Below are 23,395 nucleotides of genomic sequence, written 5' to 3' on the forward strand. Positions count from 1 at the left end.
TACACTAGAATTCATGCAGACATACACAGAGAAGATGACTATGGTCTTCTCCTAATACTAATTCACTTACATTAGCACAAGATGAGAGACCTGTGTGAACAAAGGCAGCTTGACCTTGATCTGCACTGCCCTGGCTCAAATCCAGTGTGAAGCCATTGAGGGGTGAAGCCAAAGAGCCAGCATATGCAGTTTGCAGGAGTTCATAACAAGGGTTGGTTTTTTTCCCTAGTTTTCAGCCCATGGCAGGTCAGATCATGCAAGGTGCTGGTAACTAATTCTGTGAAGTGCTTAACTGTAAATATGTGGATAGTCCTGTTGACTTTGATAGCCTTATTTCTGTGCTTAAATGCTTTAGAATCAGAAAAATTATATAATTAGTAGCCCAATGTCTGTGAGTCTGTAATGCTGATGTACACGGCCACGCCCCCTGTCCGTGTACATCAGCGCCCCACCCCCCCTTCCCCTCCCGCCGTGGTACTGAGTGCTGCACCCCTCAGCCAGGCTGCCACGGGGGAGAGAAAGGGGGGCGGTGACGCACACGGCCCCGCCCCCTGGCCGTGTACGTCACGTCACCGCCCCACCCCTCCTCCTCCGCGGTGGCACGGCAGAGCGTGCAACACTCAGCCGAGCCGCCACTGATAGAGGGGAAGGGGGCGGGGCAGTGATGCCCCCTTCCCCTCCTGCTGTGGCACTCAGCTGAGTGCTGCACCCCTCAGCCGGGCTGCCACAGGAGAGCCAGCAGTGCAAGGGGCCGTTTGGGCTCCCCCCGCAGTGGAAGGGCAAGGGGGAGGGTACAGTGATGTACACGGCCCCGCCCCCTGGCCTTGTATGTCACCGCCCCACCCCCCTCTCTTGTGGCAACCCAGCTGAGCAGGCAGCACTCAGCCGAGCGTCACGGCGGAAGGGGAAGGGGAAGAGGAAAGGAAAGGGAAGAGACAGAGGGGAGAGAGAGGCAAGAGGAGGAGGAGAAGAGAAAGGGAGAGTGAGAGGCAGGAGGGGGAGAAGAGAAAGAAAGAGACGGAGAGAGAGGCAGAGGAGAGCTGAGAGGGGGGGGAGGCAGTAGGAGGAGACAGAAAGAGAGGGAGCAAGACTAGAGGCTCGGGAGAGAAGACCAAGGTGGAGGAGAGACCTGAAAATCCCGTTTTATGATTGGCTAGTCATAAAAGATTAGGATGGGAAGAGAACTCAAGAGGTCATCTAGTCGAACCCCAGCTCAAAGCAGGTACCCGGGGCACTCAGCTTGATACCAACTACCCACTAGACATTGAGCCATTGATCACTACTTGTTAAGCCCAACAATCTAGCCAGCTTTCTATCCATCTTATAATCCATTCATCCAATCCATACTTCCTTAATTTAGTAGCAAGAAGACTGTGGGAAGAAGACCACTAGCAAGAAGATGATATCAAAAGCTTTGCTAAAGTCACGATATATCATGACCACAACTTTCCCCATATCCACAGAGACAGTTATCTCATCATAGAAGGCAATTATTTTGATTATGCATAACTTTCCCTTGGTGAATCCATGTTGAACGTTCATGATTATTTTCCTCTCTTACAATTGGTTCAAAATAGATTCCTGGAGGATCCCCTCCATGATTTTTCAGGGACCAAGGTGAGGCTGACTGGTCTGTAGTTCCCCACATTCTCCTCCTTCCCTTTTTTAAAGATGGGCACTACATTTGCATTTTTCAAATTCTTTGGGACCTCCCCTGATTGCCATGAGTTTTCAAAGATAATGGCCCAGAAGCCACATCAACCAACTGTCTCAACATGTTGGGATGCATTAGATCTGGCCCCATAAATTTGTGCATGTCAAGATTTTCTAAATAGTCTTTAACCTGTTTTTCACCACTGCACCCAGTGCAGCAGCCTGGGAGCTGACTTTGTCTGTGAAGACGGAGACAAAAAAAAAACACTTTTCCCACATTATCTGTCACCAGGTTGCTTTCCCCCACTCAGACTACATCTACACTGCAGGCTTCTTTTGGAAGAAGCTTTTTTTGGAAGAGATCTTCTGGAAAAACTTCTTCCGAAAGAGAGCGTCCACACTGCAAGAGTGCATCGAAACACTGATCTGCTTTTTCGAAAGAGAGCATCCAGATTGAATGTATGCTCTCTTGCATGTAAGCAGTGATTGCTATGAACGGAATGGCCACTAGGGCACCTGTGCTTTTTCCTCTTTCCTCTTCTTCTGAAAGAACTCCCTCTTCCCTGTTCACACATGCCTTTTTTCAAAGCAGCTCTTCTCAAAAAGGCTTCTTCCTCGTACAATGAGCATTATCAATGCCGGAAAACCCCCTCTGTTCTTTCTATTTTCTTGCGGAAGAATGCAATTGCAGTGTGGACATTCCTCAAGTTTTGTCAGAAAAAAGCTGTTTTTCCGACAAAACTCTCTAGTGTTGACATACCCTCAGTAAGTAAAGGTCTCACACTTTCCCTCACTTCTTGTTGCTAACATGCCTGTAGAAACCCTTCTTGTTACCCTTCACATACCTTGCTAGCTGAAATTCCACTTGTGCTTTGGCCTTCCTGATTACATTCCTATATGCGTGAGAAATGTTTCTATACTCTTCCCTAGTCATCTGTACCAGTTTCCACTTCTTATAAGCTTTCTGATTGTGTTTAAACTAACTGAAGATTTTTCTGTTAAGCCAAGCTGATTGCCTGCCATATTTGCTGCACATAAGGCTTCTTTAGAACACAGCCAGCAATCCTGGACTCCTTTTCCCTTCATATTAGCCTCCCAGGGGATCCTGCCCATCAGTCCCCTGAGGGAGTCAAAGGGCACATTCCTGCACAGGGCCATGGTGTTCAGCACCTTGCAGAACTGACCTCTTAGACTCCGACCATGCAAAGATTTAGGCATGTGTGCTCTCCTACTAACTTCGGTGGGACAGCACATGCATAAGGTTATGTCTAGACTACATCCGTCTGTCACCAGAGGGATGTAAATTAGACATACCGACATTGCAAAAAGCTGCTGTCAAGACGGGGATTGGGCGACAAAGAAAGCCTTTGTCGCCCGATCCTGTAAACCTCGTTTTATGAGGCATAAGGGATCAGCCGACAAAGGCTTTCTTTGTTACCCAATCCCCGTCTTGACAGCCACTTTTTGCCGATAAACTGCTGACTTGGCAAAACACGACGGCCATTTTTATTCAAATGAAGCACGGGAGATTTAAATCCCCGCTTTATATGAAATGTCGGTATGTCTAATTTACATCCCTCTGGTAACAGAAGGATATAGTCTAGACATATCCCCAGTCTTTGCAGGACCGGAGTCTCAATTTACTCCCCACAGTGAATTTGGAGTTGGAACAAATCCCAGAACCCAAAGCAAAACTCATCCAGAGGTTCAAATGAAAGACAATGTTATTTATGCTCCTAAGTTACTTAGACACAGTAGTGGCACTATACATGAAAGAAAATGTAGAATCTAATAAAATAAAAATCTTAAATGAACCAATATGCTCCATAGAATCTCCAAGGATAGTAATTCCACGCTCTGATAATAAGAGTATAGCAGCAGGGCTATATTATCGATCGCCTGACCAGAATAGTGATAGTGACTATGAAATGCTAAGGGAGATTAGAGAGGCTATCAAAATAAAAAACTCAGTAATACTGGGGGATTTCAACTATCCCCATATTGACTGGGTACACATTACCTCAGGGTGGGCTGCAGAGATAAAATGTCTTGATATCTTAAATGACAGCTTCTTGCAGCAGCTGGCTCTGGAACCCACAAAGGGAGAGGCAATTCTTGATTTAGTCCTGAGTGGTATGCAGGATCTGGTCCAAAGAGTTAAATGTAACTGGACCACTTGGAAATTATGACCATAATATAATAAAATTTAACTTTCCTTTGGTGGGGAAAACTCTTCAGTAGCCCAATGTTGTGGCATTTAATTTTAGAAAGGCAAACCACACAAAAATGGGGAGGTTAGTTAAACAGAAATTAAAAGATACAGTGACAAAAGTAAAATCCCTGTAAGCTACATGGAAGCGTTTTTCAAAGACACCATAATAGAGGCCCAACTTAAATGTACACCCCAAATTTAAAAACACAGTAAGAGAACCAAAGAAGTGCCACCGTGGATTAACAAGCAAGTAAAAAAAAAAAACAGAGAGAGATAAAAAGGTATTGTTTAAAAAGTGGAAGTTAAATCCCTGTGAGGAAAATAGAAAGGAGTATATACTCAGTCAAATTAAAGTATAATAAGAAAAGGCGAAAAGGAGTTTGAAGAACAGCTAGCCAAAAACTAAAAAAGTAATAGCAACATGTTTTTAAGTGTATCAGAAGCAGGAAGCCTGCTAAGCAATCAGTGGGGGCACTGGACAATCAAGATGCCAAAGGAGCACTCAAAGACTATAAGGTCACTACAGAGAAACTAAATGAATTCTTTGCTTCAGTCTTCACGGCTGAGGATGTTAGGGAGATCCCAAACCTGAGCCATTCTTTTTAGGTGACAAATCTGAGGAATTGTCCCAGATTCAGGTGTCATTAGAGGAGGTTTTACAACAAATTGATAAACTTAACAGTAACAAGTCACCGGGACCATATGGCATTCACCCAAGTGTTCTGAAAGAACTCAAATGTGAAATTGCAGAACTATTAAATGTGGTTTGTAACCTATCCTTTAAATCAGCTTCTGTACCTCAGGACTAGAAGACAGCTAATATGATGCCAATATTTTAAAAGCGCACATAGATAAACATATTGTTGGGGGAAGGTCAACATGGTTTCTGTAAAGGGAAATCATGCCTTACTAATCTACTAGAGTTCTATGAGAGGGTCAACAAACTTGTGGACAAGGGGGATCCAGTAGATATAGTGAACTTAGATTTCCAGAAAGTCTTTGACAAGGTCCCTCACCAGAGGCTCTTAAGTAAAGTAAGTTGTCATGGGATAAGAGGGAAAGTCCTCTCATGGACTGATAACTGGTTAAAAGACAGGAAACAAAGGGTAGGAATAAATGGTACGTTTTCAGACTGGAGAGGGCTAACAAGTGGTGCCCTCCAAGGTTCCGTAACGGGACCAATCCTATTCAATCTATTTATAAATTATCTGGAGAAAGGAGTAAACAGTGAGATGGAAAAATATGCAGATGATATTAAACTGCTCAAGATAGTTAAGACCAAATCAGACTTCGAAGAGTGTCAAAAAGACCTCATAAACCTAAGTCATTGGGCAACAAAATGGCAAATGAAATTTAATATTGATAAATGTAAAGTACAGGTAGTCCCACACTTACAAATGCATCGACATACGACCAGCTGCACTTATGGCACCAACCTCCCATTAAGCGCAGCCCTGACTTACGTAAGTGCGGATTATCGTTCGAGCAGCGTGGTCCCATTGAAATGAATGGGGCCCAACTTATGAACACATCAAGTTATGACCAAATGCTTGGAATGTAACTCGTTCATAAATTGGGGACTATCTGTAATGCACACTGGAAAAAATAATCCCAACTATACATAGAAAATGATGGGAACTAATTTAGCTATAACTACTCAAGAGAGAGATCTTGGAGTCATTGTGGATAGTTCTCTTAAAAAATCCACTCAATGTTCAGTGGCAGTCAAAAAAGCAAACAGAGTGTTAGGAATTATTCAAAAAGGCCTCTATATAAATCCATGGTACGCTCACATCTTGAATGGTGCATACAGATGTGGTTGCCTAATCTTTAGAAAGATATATTGGCATTGAAAAAGGTTCAGAAAAGGGCAACAAAAAAGATTAGGGGTTTGGAACAGGTACTATGTAAAGAGAGATTAAAAAGACTGGGACTTTTCAGTTTAGAAAAGAGGAGACTAAGGGGGTATATGACAGAGATCTATAAAATCATGACTGGTGTGGAAAAAGTGAGTAAGTAAAAATTATTTACTTGTTCCCATAATATAAGAACTAGGGGTCACCAAAAGAAATTAATAGGCAGCAAGTTTAAAACAAACAAAAGGAAATTTTTCTTCACTCAGCTCACAGTCAACCTGTGGAACTCCTTGCCAGGGGATGTTGTGAAGACCAGGACTTCAGCAGGGTTCAAAAAAGAACTAGATACATTCATGGAGGTTAGGTCCATCAATGGCTACTAGCCAAGATACATAGGAATGGTGTCCCTAGCTTCTATTTGTCAGGCTGGGAAAGGAGAGAGATCACTTGATAATTACCTGTTCTGTTCACTCCCTCTGCAGCATCTGGCATTGGCCACTGCTGGAAGACAGGATACTGGGCTAGATGGACCACTGTTGTGACCCAGTATATCCATTCTTATGTTATAGACTTGTCTATGCTAGCCAAGTTTTACCAGCATAACTAATCTTTTTGCTAAAATATTTATGCCAGTAACAGCCCTGATATGAATGTGGGCTATATAGGCATAGAGGTGCTTGTATTGAGGTATACATTATTTTGGTTCCCAAACCAGTATAAAGTATATGCTATAAGCATTTTACTTAGTATACCTGCAGCCAAGGAGTTTTGGGCACTTATACTAGCATAGATAAGGCAGTAAAAGTTTCTAATGTAGACAATTCTGTCTGTCCTTTTGAAAATCTCACCCTTAAATGCTTTGTCTGACTTGCAATTATGTGCACACAGGTTCTGTTGTTTACGAACATTTTTGTCACCCACAATTACTTATTAATGTCTGATTGATGTGAACATATTTCAGTTTATGTTCACAACCTGTTCCCCATGAGCATCCATTAGTCATACTCTCACTAATAGCAGCCACACTGGAAAAAAGGACTAACAAAAATGTCTCTTTCCATCAACATTTTTTGCAAATGAAAAATTGTTCCTATTCTCTGAAAGCTGCCATTGACAGCGAGTGCTGTAGCTAAATCCTATAAACAAATATTAAGCACACTGAAGAATAAAGCAGAAAACTTCAGTGAAATGCCAGGGTGAATTCTAACTTGCTTTAAGAAAGAAGAGTATCTGCTGAAGTAAAATATCAATCCACTCTGGAGACAGAAGAACAGAAGACACCAATTTGCTTAAAAGCTTAAAATAACTGATAAGAAAGGTACTTTTTAAAATCCCTTTTGTGTTATGGTACATACTATTGTACCATTGTGTTATGTTACATACTATTTGCTAAACATTTCAGTAACGATTCAATAATAAAAAATTATTAATTAAGAGAACTGATATTAAATAGCATTGAGTGCATGTGAAAACACACAAATATAGAATCATAGAATACTAGGACTGGAAGGGACCTCGAGAGGTCATCGAGTCCAGTCTCCTGCCCCCATGGCAGGACCAAATACTGTCTAGACCATCCTTGATATACATTTATCTAACCTACTCTTAAATATCTCCAGAGATGGGGATTCCACAACCTCCTTGGGCAATTCATTCCAGTGTTTGACCACCCTGACAGTTAGGAACTACCCTGGCGGTGAGGAAGGACGTTTTTGTGGTTAAGGCACCGGCCTTGGAGTCAAAGTAGATCTGGATTCTTTTCACAAAAATAAAAAGTTGCTGTACGACACTGGGCAAATCTTAATCCTTCTCTACCTCACTTTTCTCATCTGTTGGATGGAGATAAAATGCCCAGTTTTAATTTTTTAAGCTTTAATTAACCCCACATTATATTAATTTTACCTTTAATCAATCACATTCCCATGCTGGCAGATAGAATTCATCTTTTTTTGTACAGATGGGGAAATGAAAAAGAGAAGTCAAGATACATGCCCAGGGCAGAGGAGTTTGCATGTGCCAATTAGGTGTGATCACATAAGCATGCCCATCTTTGGCCATACCTAAGTAAAGTAAAATATGTATATTAAATGGTCATTGGTAAGATAATTAAACTTCAGTGAGAGGAGTCCAGAATTTAACATAGTCAGAATACAAGTTTTCATCCCATCCATCGTGAAAAAAGGACCTACCGAGTTGGGAATTTTAAAAAAAATCTAAATTGCTACTGAAATCTAATGAAGACGCAATATTCTACCATATAATTAATTTTAAGATTAAAAGGTCACTCTAAATCCTGCTTGGAAGCCCAATGAATTTAGTGGAACATGTCAGACAGAAATAGGATTTTACTTAGCACTTGTTGTAATGCTAATGCTTATACATCTTTCATTAACTGCCATGGCAGCAAAAATAACTGAGTGATGCCAACCATCTGGGCATCATTGGCAGCACGCAAATGAAAAGGACTGGGGTGATTTTATGTGCTTTATCAATTTTCTGCTATGGGACCTTAGCTACGTTCCTTCACTCTCCTATGTCTCAATGTCCCCAGATGTAAAATGGGGATGATTCTTACCTTTCTTTTTTAAAACGTCTCAATCTGAGGCCATGTCTATACTTACCCATGGATTGATGCTCCGGAGATCAATTTTCTGGCATTTGATTTACAGGGTCTAGTAAGGACCAACTAAATTGAATGCTGATGGCACCCCATTCGGCACCAGTACTCCTACTCCTTCCGAGGAGTAATGGGCGTCATCAGGAGCATTTCTCCCATTGACCACCCACTGTGTGGACGGTGTCCAAGTTCAAATTGAGGTACGTTGACTCCAGCTAAGCAATTAACGTAGCTGGAGTTGTATATCTTGATTCGAACTTATCCCCTAGTGTAAACTTGGCCTATCAAAGTTATACTTTGTGTTAAAGGGATCCCCAAAGCTGTACTGCCTACACTGTCAAAAATGACTAGTGATTAGAAGTGCTTTGCTTGTCACGTCTTACAGGTCAAAATATCTGGGCAGTTGCAGCAAGTTCGTCTACTTTAAGGGGAACTCAGTTTGGCCACCCAAAATCAAGTAGTTCCTTTGAAAATTGGACAGGAAGCAATGGGCTTAAATTGCAGCAAGGGAGGTTTAGGCTGGACGTTAGGAAAAACTTCCTAAACGTCAGAGTGGTTAAACACTGGAATAAATTGCCTAGGGATGTGTGGAATCTCTATCACTGGAAATATTTAAGTGCAAGTTAGACAGACACCTGTCAGGGATGATCTAGACAGTGACTGGTCCTGCCATGAGGGCAAGCAACTGGACTCGATGACCTCTCAAGGTCCCTTCCAATTCTATGAGTCTATGTAGGCCTCCAGTATCAAAATAGGCAGTTTTCTCTTCCTACCAAGCTTCCTGGAATTTCCGAAGCAGCGTTGGGAGCTCAAGATTTCGTCGTCTCCTAAACCACTTTTCCACCAAATGAACTGTCCAGTTACACTTTTTGGCCAGGCCTTGAATCTCAGACTGCAAAAGGAGAGAAGAATGTTAATAGCCAAAAAATACATCTACGTCAGTTTATTAGCTTTGCTGATTTGGCATTTTAAAGACCAGTCAATGTATTTAAAAATAAACAATTAATATGATCTATTTGCAGTTTGCCTGAAAGCTTTTGGATCTAATTTTTGGACATTCATCATTGACATGTTATCTGTCAATTAGTTTCTGTATAAAGGTCACAATGATCTGCCCCTCACCATGGACACAGTGTGCAGTTTTATGATGCAAGTTCCTTCGGTCTCATTCATATAAATGAAGCAGATGTGAGATTTATAGGCCTAGAAGTAGAACAATTGTCTTTCTGTTGGCCTCAGAGGATCTGGGCCGTTAACATTTGGTTTTCATCACTGAAGCATTTACTGCTATGAATGAGATGTGAGTGGGGAGGATTTGGTACAGTGCCACGTAAGTTACTCATTGACACTCTAGAAGCCACAAAGTGGCTTTAGCCAATGAGAACTGGTTATGCAGTATAAAGTGAGGAAGGATGTTTTTGTGGTTAAGGCACTGGCCTCGGAGTCAAAGTAGATCTGGATTCTTTTCACAATAAAAAGTTGCTGTATGACACTGGGCAAATCTTAATCCTTCTCTACCTCACTTTTCTCATCTGTTGGATGGAGATAAAATGCCCAGTTTTAATTTTTTAAGCTTTAATTAACCCCACATTGTATTAATTTTACCTTTAATCAATCACATTCCCATGATGACAGATGGGATTCATCTTTTTTTGTACAGATGGGGAAATGAAGAAGAGAAGTCAAGATATGTGCCCAGGGCAGAAGAGTTTGCATGTGTCAATTAAGTGTGATCACATAAGCATGCCCATCTTTGGCCATACCTGAGTAAAGAGAAAGTAAACTAGTGGTAGAATCAGAAATAGACCAGTTGTGGTTCTAGCCTTACTCCTCACTCCAAGGCCTAGGAAGTAGATAATCATTGGCCATGAGCTGTTTAGAAGTTTAGGCTTCATCTAGACTGGTATGATTTTGCAGAAATACTTTTAACGGAAAAGAGCATCTAGATTGGCAAGGATGCTTTTGCGTAAAAAGTGCTTTTGCGCAAAAGCATCTGTGCCAATCTAGATGCGCTTTTGCGCAAGAAAGCTCTGATGCCCATTTTAGCCATCGGGCTTTCTTGCGCAAAAAATTAAGGTGCCTGTCTACACCGGCCCTCTTGCACAAGTACATTACAAAGTCAGTGCTCTTGCGCAAATTCAAGCAGCCAGTGTAGATAGCTGGCAAGTTTTTGCGCAAAAGCAACTGCTTTTGCACAAAATCTTGCCAGTCTAGATGCACCCCCTGTGTTTTTGAACACCAACAGACTGCATTTGCAAAATGCTGCCATCTTATTTTAATTGCTCTTGTTTGGGTTTCAAAACCAATCACAGATTATCAAAGGTGTTTTTATCCTGCATGCAGCCTATGACTAAACACCTAAGAGCCAACCAGAAGGCTTGCAGTCTATTGTTTCAATTTTGCCCCCTTAAAGGATAGCATAATATTGTTTTTAACCAACAGATGTCCATTGCTGCTTTTCTCCAAGTGCAGTGATGGATTACTGATCTTCACCAGAAGTAACATTAACAATCTGACCTACAATAACAAGCCAAGAAATTAAACTATTTTATTAGTTTTTGTAGTTTAGATTTTGGATGCTGTGTACCCTGCCAGCAGAGTAGTAAAACAAATCCAAGTGAATTACATCATGCACCGATCAGTTGGAACCCATCCCTTGGACACATGAAGTCACTGTGGATAGCTGATTGAAACATTAAGAGTTGGGATTTTCCATCCCCCAAAGCACCTTAAAAGAATTGAAATTCTTACTTGGGATGGAAGTTTTGTGCATTTTCGGAAATAATTCTCTAGAACAGCATTTGGTTGAGGCTTCACTCGTGTTACGTTCTTTAAACCTAAAGCTTTTGCTAGAGGTATAGCAACATATCTAAAAAAGACACAATGGGAAAGATCTCTCAAAAGGCACAACGGTTAATGGCATTCACCTAACCCACGAGGATACTAAGGAATTCAACCCAAAATCTTTTTTATCTGCCATCAGAGAGGTAGAAGATTTATGTGCATCTTCAGCAGAGCTGTCTTAAGAAAAGATAATAGTATCCATACAGCAAAAGCCTAATTCAGCAGAAAACAGCATGTTACTGCTTGTGAAACAGCTTGATAGGTGGTTTTCATTTAAATATGGTAATGAAATTACTATATATTTCAGAATGTTGTGTGCCTGTCTGTCTGTCCATGTGTGAGTCTGTTTGTCCAAGAACTCCTCCTAAATGGTAAGAGCTAGGATCACCAAATGTGGAATGCAGCTTCTCCTTATAACTTAAAGCAAGGACAGGGTTTGGTTGAGACAGGGCAATGGGATATGCCTGGAATGTGATTATTTCTCATAAATTGGAAAGGGAGGGGTCTGGTAGGAAGGATAGTTATACTGTAGAATGAACACAGGGGAGCAATAAGTAGCCAGACATGGGGACTAAGATAGCTCTAATCCCATTGGGGCAGCAGGGGGGAGGGGTGGGAGAAAGGGACAACTATCTACTATATATTTCAGAGAGTTTGTCTGTCCCCCAGCGGCTGGCTGGCTGTGCCCACTGCAGTTGTACCAGCCATGGACAGCACTTCTCACCTGGTCCCAAGCTATTGTGGTGACAAAGAGCTGGGATCATCCTCTACAAAACAGTCTCCTAGGCCCTTCAAGTCAATAAGGCACCTTGTTTATTAGGCGGGTCACCATCCGCCAATTGACGTTTTCTGTGGTGGGTGTGATTTGACTGACCAATGACAGAGCATCTCCCACAGGAATGGAGGGCAGAAACAGCTGCTTTCTGTTCCACCTCCCCCAGCTGCAGAATGTGCTGCCAGTATGGCTAAGCTACTTAGGTTGGTCTGCTTGGAATAAGCCCCTCTCGCCCTTGCTGGTGTCCTGCTTAAAGTGAGTTCTTAGCACCAGAACAGTGGTCTGGTTCGTCCCTGTTCAAATCAGCTGCACTGTTGGACAGCTGGATGGTTAACTGAGCAGATGAGCAGCTTCAAAATAGCAGTGAATCAAGGCACAGCTGGGCAGGCATTTGCTCAGGAGAATAAGACTCTGAATTGTTATAAACAGATTGTTCCAATTCTTTCTTATTTTGAACACAAGTGAGTTTCTCTGATTTTGTCTTAAACTTGTCCAACATACAACTCTCCAAATATCCCCATTTTCCCCTGAATTGGTTATCAAAATCATAGTAACGTCTCAGCCTCACAGGACCAATCACAATCTGTCCTGTAAGATTTCAGCTGCAGCAACAGTTCTACGTTCAGTGCCAGATCTTTTTTTGGTAATTATTTTTACTAGAAGTGCATGAAATGCTCACATGGAACTTTGTGAGCCCTCCAGCACCTATAGGTTTGCTATGATTTGCACACATGGGATATCTCAGTCCTATACACCTGATCTGAAGATTCAGGGAGAAGAAGGGGGAGCCAGAACAGGAGGGCAATGTGAGGTAAGTAAAGGGCATCAGAATTTTTTATGGGTTGGTTTCATCTTGTGGGGAGGAAATTATGGTCTCCTCTAAGACTCACAGACTCTAGTCTCTAAACATACCTTAGGGAAAATTCACTTCCCACTTCTGTAACTGGGCTGCAGGATTCAAACTGTCAACCTGCAGGTGGTGGAGAGTCACATGACTCCAATAATGGCAAAACTCCTATCCATTTATTCTTCCTTTCTGATCTCCTGTGTTATCTGTAATATACCTTTCTAATGTGACTATTGGCTAAACCATCTTTCTGAAATAATTTGCATACAGATCTAAACACATTTTAGTTTGCTAATATCCTTGGAGCAATGGGAAGGGAGCAAAGTAAAATGTCATGCACATTTCTTACCTTTCTATCAAGAATCGGGCCATCAGCATCACAAAAGCAAATGGTATTGTGGCATATAATTGATATGGCTTTGGAAAGACAAGGCCATCACGGTCTTCAAGATCTGCCCATGTGCAATTGGCAGGCATCCACAAGCTCTCCCACCAGAACCAGCTGTTGAGTGTCTTCAAAATGTATGCCATCCTAAGCAGGTAGAAGAATATTTTCAAATTTGTCCTGATATGAAAGAGAAACCACCTGTATCTCCATAGCAAATAACATATTGAACATTGTTTAGGGTAGATGACTAAGGTTAATAAAAAATGGAAAATGAAAAATTAGGATGCAAATTAATGTCACCCCATGACTTCCATGGCTCTGTGCTGACTTATACCAACTAGGGATGTAGAAGAATAGTTGATAAGTTAACTACCCAATAAGCCTAGATCAGAGGCAGCAAGGATGGGGGAGCAGGAGCAGGAGCTGGGGGGCGGGGGAAGCCAGCTTAAAAGCCGGTCTATCAGAGGCAGCAGCATGGGGGGAGGCAGGGGAGGCTGCTCTGGCAGCAGCCCTTGTCTGCAGGGGATCCCAGTTGGGACCTGCCACAAACAGGAGCTGCTTTGCCACAGCAGCTCCTGTCCATGGGAGTGTCTGAGCTCCCCACTGGGACTCCCCGCCGCCCTGCGCACAGGGGCTGCTGCTGGAGCAGCCTCTGTTTGCAGCAGCCTGGGATGGCCATGAACAGAGGCTGCTCTACAGCAGTCCCTGTCTGCGGGGAGAGGGTCCCAGCTCCCTGCTAAAACCCACCGGGGACAGGGGTTGCTGGGTCCAGCATGAGCCGGGACTGAGCAAGCCCGTCTCACTCCCAGCTCACACTGGGTCCAGGAGCTACTTCTGCAGTTTAAATGTTGTAGGAGCCGGGCTGCCTGTGCTCCCGGCTCTTACTACATTTAAACTGCAGAGCCACGGCGAGGGTAGCGCCTTCCCTTATCGACTAATTGTGTAGTTGATACCAATTGTATCAACTACACGATTACCTAATTGACTGCCACTTGACATCCTTAATACCAACTGGGAATTGACTGGCTGTCTGTATGAAACAGCTGAAAGAGCATTCCTTGTTCAAGGCAAGAAAGAGGTAAACTGTGGCCTAGCACGCCTCCTGCTCAGAGGCTCTGAAGATGGCTGTTTGGAAGACAGAGATGGCAGATGGAAATTGGGCTCCATGTTCAGGATCACAGAACTAAAACGAGGCCTTAGACTGGCCTTTCTGTTTACTTTTCCACTTAGAATCATAGAATCATAGAATAATAGGACTGGAAGGGACCTCAAGAGGTCATCGAGTCCAGCCCCCCGCCCTCAAGGCAGGACCAAGCTCCGTCTACACCATCCCTGACAGATGTCTATCTAACCTGTTCTTAAATATCTCCAGAGAGGGAGATTCCACCACCTCCCTTGGCAATTTATTCCAATATTTGACCACCCAGACAGTTAGGAATTTTTTCCTAATGTCCAATCTAAACCTCCCCTGCTGCACTTTAAGCCCATTACTCCTTGTCCTGTCCTCAGAAACCAAGAGGAACAAATTTTCTCCTTCCTCCTTGTGACACCCTTTTAGATATTTGAAAACCGCTATCATGTCCCCCCTTAATCTTCTTTTTTCCAAACTAAACAAGCCCAGTTCATGAAGCCTGGCTTCATAGGTCATGTTCTATAGACCTTTAATCATTCTTGTCGCTCTTCTCTGCACCCTTTCCAATTTCTCCACATCTTTCTTGAAATGTGGCGCCCAGAACTGGACACAGTACTCCAGCTGAGGCCTAACTAGTGCAGAGTAGAGCGGCAGAATGACTTCACGAGTTTTGCTTACAACACACCTATTGATACAACCTAGAATCATATTTGCTTTTTTTGCAACAGCATCACACTGTCGACTCATATTCAACTTGTGGTCCACTATGACCCCTAGATCCCTTTCCGCCATGCTCCTTCCTAGACAGTCGCTTCCCATCTTGTATGTATGGAACTGATTGTTCCTTCCTAAGTGGAGCACTTTGCATTTCTCTTTATTAAACTTCATCCTGTTTACCTCTGACCATTTCTCTAACTTGCTAAGGTCATTTTGAATTATGTCCCTATCCTCCAAAGAAGTCGCAACCCCACCCAGTTTGGTATCATCTGCAAACTTAATAAGCGTACTCTCTATCCCAATATCTACATCATTGATGAAGATATTGAACAGTACGGGTCCCAAAACAGACCCTTGAGGAACTCCACTTGTTATCCCTTTCCAGCAGGATTTAGAACCGTTAACAACAACTCTCTGACTACGGTTATCCAGCCAATTATGCACCCACCTTATCGTGGCCCTATCTAAGTTTTATTTGCCTAGTTTATCAATAAGAATATCATGCGAGACCGTATCAAATGCCTTACTAAAGTCTAGGTATATGACATCCACCGCTTCTCCCTTATCCACAAGGCTCGTTATCCTATCAAAGAAAGCTATCAGATTAGTTTGGCATGACTTGTTCTTCACAAACCCATGCTGGCTATTCCCTATCACTTTATTACCTTCCAAGTGTTTGCATATGATTTCCTTAATTACCTGCTCCATTATTTTCCCTGGGACAGACGTTAAACTGACCGGTCTGTAGTTTCCTGGGTTGTTCTTATTCCCCTTTTTATAGATGGGCACAATATTTGCCCTTTTCCAGTCTTCTGGAATCTCCCCTGTCTGCCATGATTTTTCAAAGATCATAGCTAAAGGCTCAGATACCTCCTCTATCAGCTCCTTGAGTATCCTGGGATGCATTTCATCAGGACCTGGTGACTTGCTGACATCTAACTTTCCTAAGTGATTTTTAACTTGTTCTTTGTGTATCCTATCTTCTAAACTTACCCTCTCTCTGCTTGTATTCACTACGTTAGGCACACCTCCAGACTTCTCAGTGAAGACCGAAACAAAGAAGTCATTGAGCATCTGTGCCATTTCCAAGTTTCCTGTTACTGCTTCTCCCTCCTCACTAAGCAGTGGGCCTACCCTGTCCTTGGTCTTCCTCTTGCTTTTAATGTATTTATAAAAGGTCTTCTTGTTTCCCTTTATGCCTGTAGCTAGTTTGATCTCATTTTGTGCCTTTGCCTTTCTAATCTTGCCCCTGCATTCCCGTGTTGCTTGCCTATATTCATCCTTTGTTATTTGTCCTAGTTTCCATTTTTTATATGACTCCTTTTTTATTTTGAGATCATGCAAGATCTCCTTGTTAAGCCAAGCTGGTCTTTTGCCATATTTTCTGTCTTTCCTACACAGCGGAATTGTTTGCTTTTGGGCCCTTAACAACGTCCCTTTGAAATACTTCCAACTCTCCTCAGTTGTTTTTCCTTTCAGTCTTGCTTCCCATGGGACCTTACCTACAAGTTCTCTGAGCTTATCAAAATCTGCCTTCCTGAAATCCATTACCTCAATTGTGCTGGTCTCCCTTCTACCTTTCCTTAAGATCATAAACTCTATTATTTCATGATCACTGTCCCCTATACTGTCTTCCACTTTCAAGTTCTCAGCTAGTTCCTCCCTATTTGTTAAAACCAAATCCAGAACAGCTTCTCCTCTGGTAGCTTTTTCAACCTTCTGAAACAGAAAGTTGTCTCCAATGCAGTCCAGAAACTTATTGGATAGCCTGTGCCCCGCTGTGTTAGTTTCCCAACATATGTCTGGATAGTTGAAGTCCCCCTTATGTGAGCTTATTTTGAATTACAAGGATTGTCCCTCTGGGAAGAGACCTTGCTGGCTACCATTTTCTCTCTGTGCTGGCTCATTTCAGTTTTTAATGGCTTAGTTAATCATCAGTCAAATCTACTGAATCCACATGAATAGTCAAAGATGAGATGGACAGCATGTTTGCAGAGTACTGCATATCTAAATTAAGTTAAGATAAAAGGAGATGAGATGGAGCAGAAGGGAACCCAAGTCTGTATTGATGAGGGTACTAATGTTTGGCTGCCAAGTCAGTCCTACTTAGTAGGCTGATTGCAAAAGACTTTGGATTCTAATTCTGCAAACACAGCTATCCAGGGTGCCATACATCATATTTCCAGAGAGCAACCCCATAAAATGAGAGCTTTCCAAACTCTGGCTATTTTTTTTAAATGGGAAATTCTGCAATGTTGAAATCTGCCTTAGTTCCAAATAAGAAGGAAATGGCCCCCCGCCCCAAACACCAAACCCAAAACAAACACACACACACACACACACACACACACACACACACACACACACACACACACACACACACACAATTTCCCACAAAATTAAAAGTTTGGAAAAATGTTGTTTTGGGTCATCTGAAGCATTATGTTTCCCCCAATATTTTTCATGATAGCTCAAAATAGATTTAAATATTGTTTTGAAGTAAAAAAAAAAGTTAACACAGAATGCCTGAATAAGGTCAAAATGCATCATTTCCTTCACCAGAATCAAATGTAGCAGCAACTGTATCAGTTTAATTGAATGTGCTTTTTCAGATCAGAAAGTGCTCTGTTGGGAAAATTTTGACCAACCCTACCTACAGTGTGGTACTTTCTCCCCACAGTGTGGTTTTCCGTCTTCAGTGTGTGCAGGATTGAGTGCTAAGAGTTTATCCTCTTATGTGCATGCTGACGATTGCCTGTGAGCTCACTTTTCCTCAGACATGCCCATTCCTTCTTCTTACTCTCTCTGTCCAATCGTGAGTAAAGGATCAATCAGTACAGCAGACACCACATAGCTCTTAACTTTGCACTCACATGTAGCTTCTACCAGCACTGGCTTGTAACATCCCGCCTAGCATACCCCGGCCAACTTTCCAGATTCAGACCTTAGTCCAGATCTGAGAAGCATTCTTAAAAGAGAATGATCTCTTCTGGAGCCTTCCAGCAGACCTGTGAAAAGCTTGTGTGTCGCAGGACTGTGTCGTATGGAGCAGTGATAATCCAGATCCTTTTAATGAAATTACTGGCCATTCAGAGTGACCAGTATTGAAACGTTAATAATTCACCCATTTAGTACCAACAGGTGTGTTGTAAGCAAAACTCGTGAAGTCATTCTGCCGCTCTACTCTGCACTAGTTAGGCCTCAGCTGGAGTACTGTGTCCAGTTCTGGGCGCCACATTTCAAGAAAGATGTGGAGAAATTGGAAAGGGTGCAGAGAAGAGCGACAAGAATGATTAAAGGTCTATAGAACATGACCTATGAAGCCAGGCTTCATGAACTGGGCTTGTTTAGTTTGGAAAAAAGAAGATTAAGGGGGGACATGATAGCGGTTTTCAAATATCTAAAAGGGTATCACAAGGAGGAAGGAGAAAATTTGTTCCTCTTGGTTTCTGAGGACAGGACAAGGAGTAATGGGCTTAAAGTGCAGCAAGGGAGGTTTAGATTGGACATTAGGAAAAAATTCCTAACTGTCAGGGTGGTCAAATATTGGAATAAATTGCCAAGGGAGGTGGTGGAATCTCCCTCTCTGGAGATATTTAAGAACAGGTTAGATAGACATCTGTCAGGGATGGTGTAGACGGAGCTTGGTCCTGCCTTGAGGGCGGAGGGCTGGACTCGATGACCTCTTAAGGTCCCTTCCAGTCCTATGATTCTATGATTCTAGTATTTTTAAACAGCAAAAGGGGATTATAAATATCTACTACATAGATTGTGTAGGTATATATTTATATGTACAAACTAAAGGGGAGGGGAATCACAGTTCTTCCTGCGCAGGGACCTTGCATGCTGAGCTTTGGCCCAAAGCAAAATTTTATTGCTGAATTATAAACCTCCAGAAGTAGGGATTTATAATGGGACTTTTCATGATAATGAAGCAGAGCTTTAAACCCTGATATTTTAGGTCAGACGTAGATGTTTGCAGTCTAAGATGACTATTATACAGTCATGTTCCCTTGTTTTATTTAAAAAACAGACTGAATTGCAAACCGTCAAAAGCTGTAATGATTTCAATGCACAGTAAAAAGAGACCAGTCTGATGTAATACAGTGGAAAGAGCACCTAAGTCCTTCACACACCTTTCGAATGATGGAGCAAGGATTTTAAATACACCCATTTTATGCAGGAATGTATAATATTATGTAAATATTGAGGACAACATGTATCTTTATACTCGATTCTTGGGATTTTAAAATCTCTTTCTTCTAGTACTGTGTGCCAATACTACGGCTTCTGCAGTGTTTATTAATTTTACTGTGCTCGGTTCAGATGCAGCAATACATTCCTTTTCAGCAAAGCCTTTAAGCACATGCCTGCATGCTTTTTCTGAATTAGCGTGTAAGGATGTGAGCCACAGCCCACTGATGTGAATGGAAATCTTTCCATTCACTTCACCGGGCTCTGGATCCGGCCCTTGGCTCTAAATCGTACACCCATACAGACACCAGACGTGAGTACAATTCTGGGGGCTTCTGCCCACTGGAAGTCAAAGGGTTCGTCCAGTCCCAAACAGGCTGTGCAGCAGAACAATCAATCTCTTGGAGTTTCTTCTACAGATATGAAGGCTTCCGCTGTAGTCCTCGCAGCTCCTGTTTTCCTGTTTCACAGCAATGGCTGCTAGAGCCACACAGCAGAAGATTCATGGGCTCTGTTCCTTCTCGGTAAGCCCACATCCATGGGAACATGCCTCTACGAATGGGATCCCAGCTGGCCCATTTCTCCATGTCTGCCTCACAATTCGAACAAAGTGCAGACTCTCTTATTCTGCTAGGAAGTGCCTCATAATGCCAAACAAATACGCATACAACTTTTCCGATGCTGGAGGAGGAAGAACTACTGAGATTCCTCTTTTCTCCCCATGTTGGACACACGCAGTCAATGGACCCCATGCACACGCAAGCAAGGCCCACCCAAACACGATCCGCCTGACTTTTGGACGGTCCTGCCCCGGCTGGTGCCCTGTGAGCTGCCAGCTACGCATACTTTTCCGGCGTGGCCAGGGCTTCCACGTGCCTGCCCAATAGGTTACCAACTGTTTACACATGCAACCCAGAGACCTTTGCCCCTGCCCCGCCACCCGAGGTCACATCCCTGTCTCACACAGGGCTCTGGCAACGTGACCTGCAGCCAATGGGAGCAAAGGGGGCGGTGCCTGCGGATGGCCAGTGTCAGCAAAACATCTCACAGCCCACAATCAGATTACCCTGATGGGCTGTAGGTTGCCCACCACCGCCATAGCCTGAGGCTTGCTCACATCCCCTACCCTCCCCACCAATGGCGATCCTCTTCATTGTCTACGTCAGGTCAGTATTCTGATGGCTTTATTGTTGCCAGTCACTCTGGGTAATGTTTGCCCAGCAAAGACTAACCTCTGGCTTTGAAGGCTGCGAAAAGCCGGGGCGAAAATGGGCACTCCCTTCACCTTAGCTAGCACCATTGCCTCTAGGGCTCTTTGGGGACAGGGCAGGGCACATGCAGTGTTTCTTGTGACACTTTCTAGGATGGTGTTGCCTGCACTTCTCTCCTTTCCCACCCCTGCAGCCACAAGCTGGCACACGGCCATGTTCCCATCCAAACATGCCCCACTGTCACCTGGAGCAGCGCTGGGGGGGCACTTGCTTCCTCCCTCACTCGCACTTCTTTGTTCTGGATGCCCCGTGTGAGGAGGATGGAAGAGGCCTGCTGAGGCCTCTCTTCCACCAGGCGTTCCAATGAAGCAAGCTATGAGAGCGTCTACGCTGCCATCCTAGCAGCGCCCATACATACCCAGAGTTCCCAGCATGCTCTTACAGCTCATCTGCCATCACTACACTACTATTTTTAGCCATGCCAGCGCTAGTGCAAGCCTACCCGTGATGCAGTCTCACCTTGGAGTGCAGGGTTGACGTACCCTATGTCTGGACAACAGTCCAAGTCAAGTGTAAGGCACATTGCCAGAGCAAGAATGGAGACACTCGCCCTACTAATACTTAAGTTGTAGGCATTCCGTAGACAGAGCACGGCCCTCCCCACGACAGCAAACCTGGCACTTTGCACGAGCACCCATTGCAAACACCCACTTTAAGAAGATTAGAATTGAGATGTTCCAACCCTAAATATAGCAGAGCAAAAACCTGGCCACTGCCAAATGCCAGCATTTCAGAGAGGCTGGCAAACCCTGCTGTGAGGCCACAAAGCCCAGGATTCGCTGACTGAGTCAGCACACTCCCCCAGGCCTGCTGGTTTTTGACTGCACTTGTGTTCTGGTCGCACGGCTTTCACAACAAGCTTGTTTCAGGCTGCCATCCAACCTGCCACTCTGGAAATGTGCGACTGAATGGGACTTGTGACAGCCAGATTCTGCTCGCAGGTCACACAAGTGTAAACATGGATACATCCCACTGACTTTTGTTCAAGGTAGTTACAGTGGCATAAATCTAAGGTCTCTGCACTAGCTATACTGGAATGTATCTGGATTTACACCAGTGGAACTGAGATCAGAATCTGATTCATCCAAGGAAGTCCACTTTTTTTTGTTTGCATCAAACTCACACTTCCCACCCCCACACTCCACAGTAGTCCCAAACCTGCTCCTATAGCAGCTAAGCGCAAGATGCTTGATTCTCTTGCATGAATCTTGAAAGCATGCCCAGAGAACAGTCTGCTTGTTCAAAGCTACGTTCAACATTCTGTTCTCCTAGTTCCAAACAGAACCAACCAAACAGACTGAGGGGTTTGGTGTGGGATTAAGTTAGGCCAAATGCACTAGGCTCTGCTGAACCCCTGTGAAAAGACCTCCATAAATCCAATCCTACTGCTCAGTGACAGGACTGAGCACTTTGCCATTGACTTCAGGGCCCTTAGAGAGCATGATCTCTGAATTAAACAAACTTTGGGAAGCTGAAAAGTTCCCTTGAATCCTAGACATTAGATCCATTCTATCAGGGAAACTCATTCACTACTGCCAGTGAAAGACCTACATCTCCGGCCTGTTCAGTCACGTTTTAATGACCAGCTGCAAAGACAGGAAAATCAGGACTGATGGGTGGAGGAATTTCAGACTCACGCTGCTGTGCCCTTATTGAAGCACACACGTAAGTCAGAGAATACTCCAGTGATGCTCATTTTAAAGATCTATTTCTTAGCCTTCTTGAGATGGTCTGTTAAAACATTTTGACCTTGTGCTTCTAAGAGATTTTGCAAAGGAGACCAAATTTCGATTTGCCTTAGCCTAACTGGTTGGGTTTTCTCCCATCAAAATCTAGGTGCTATTTGGAACCAAGGTCCATTGCATCTGGGCCACCAAACTCGGGGGAAAGTACAGAAGACGATTTAGGATTGTTGTCCTCTTCCCACAAAAATCAAAAGGGCTTTACAAAAATCTTGGTTGAGCTATTCTTCTTTTGCAAAGCCAAAACCAGATTCAGGGTAGGTGATACTGTATCCAAACCAGAGTTTGGGAGAAGGGTAGGTAAGAGTGTCTTTCCTAAGCTTTTAACATGGTGAGAAGCCACAGAGAATGCAGGGGTTGCCTGAGCATGGCCAGAAAGACATGGCTTCTCTAAGGATCTTGCTAGACTGCCCGTGGGGCACAATAGGAGACAGAGACAGAACAGATCCAGCAGAACACAGACTAATAAAAGAACTAGGGAGGTTAAATTATGTGACAAGACTGGAAAACCTGGTACAGTGACTTAGAGCTGTGACTGGTATTTCCCAGATGTTAAGTGAGATAGTGAAGTTACTCCAAGCTATTAATCATCCATGCTAAACAGGGAAAGGGCTGGGGGGGGGGGGGAGGAGGAGGCTAAGACTAAATAGCACACAGATTCATCAACCCCAGGGTTTGCTGCTTAAGAACAAGCAACAAAGGCTACAAGCAGGCTGCTTGTGGGGTTTAGCAGCAGACTGTGGCCTACTCACACCAGAGTACATCTTTCACAGCGGAAAATCCCAGGATCTGTTGTTAATTCCCTTTATGATTCCTGAATACAAGCACTTTTCAGGTAAAAAGAGAAACTGTTTTGTCCAAACTGAAGTCTGTGAGAGTATACAGCCGCTTATCCTACTGAGGGCAGCAAAAGCACTATGTAAAATAGGTACCTTTAAAAACTAATCAGCTAAACACAAAGGCATTTAGAAAATATTCAGGATTATTAATGCAGTGTGTGTTGACAGTAATCAGCTGACTGGACAGTATGCACATAATGGAAAGTTCTGACATGGTTGATGTCTCACTCTCAAGTGTTTCAAAGGCACAATGGTACATGGGAACGTGAAAGAAACAAATCGCGTATCACGCCTGGTGTTCATCAGAA

The 23,395-nt window shown here is 43.4% G+C and overlaps 1 protein-coding gene across 2 annotated transcripts in view; it reads right to left on the bottom strand.

Annotated features, from left to right (window-relative positions):
* The window catches only part of CERS3 (ceramide synthase 3), a 73,279-nt gene that overhangs the window by 39,130 nt on the left and 10,754 nt on the right, over window positions 1-23,395 (bottom strand). For both annotated transcript variants that reach the window (XM_006129209.5, XM_075896950.2), the window contains exons 2-4: window positions 13,154-13,336; window positions 11,090-11,207; window positions 9,112-9,230 (exon numbers count right to left, since the gene is read on the bottom strand). In XM_006129209.5, the coding sequence (XP_006129271.3) occupies window positions 9,112-9,230; window positions 11,090-11,207; window positions 13,154-13,336 (420 nt within the window). The remainder of the gene's footprint in view (window positions 1-9,111; window positions 9,231-11,089; window positions 11,208-13,153; window positions 13,337-23,395) is intronic.

The sequence above is a fragment of the Pelodiscus sinensis genome, chromosome 14 (assembly GCF_052426305.1).
Source record: "Pelodiscus sinensis isolate ZL-2025 chromosome 14, ASM5242630v1, whole genome shotgun sequence".
In the NCBI taxonomy this organism is placed as follows: Eukaryota; Metazoa; Chordata; order Testudines; family Trionychidae; genus Pelodiscus; species Pelodiscus sinensis.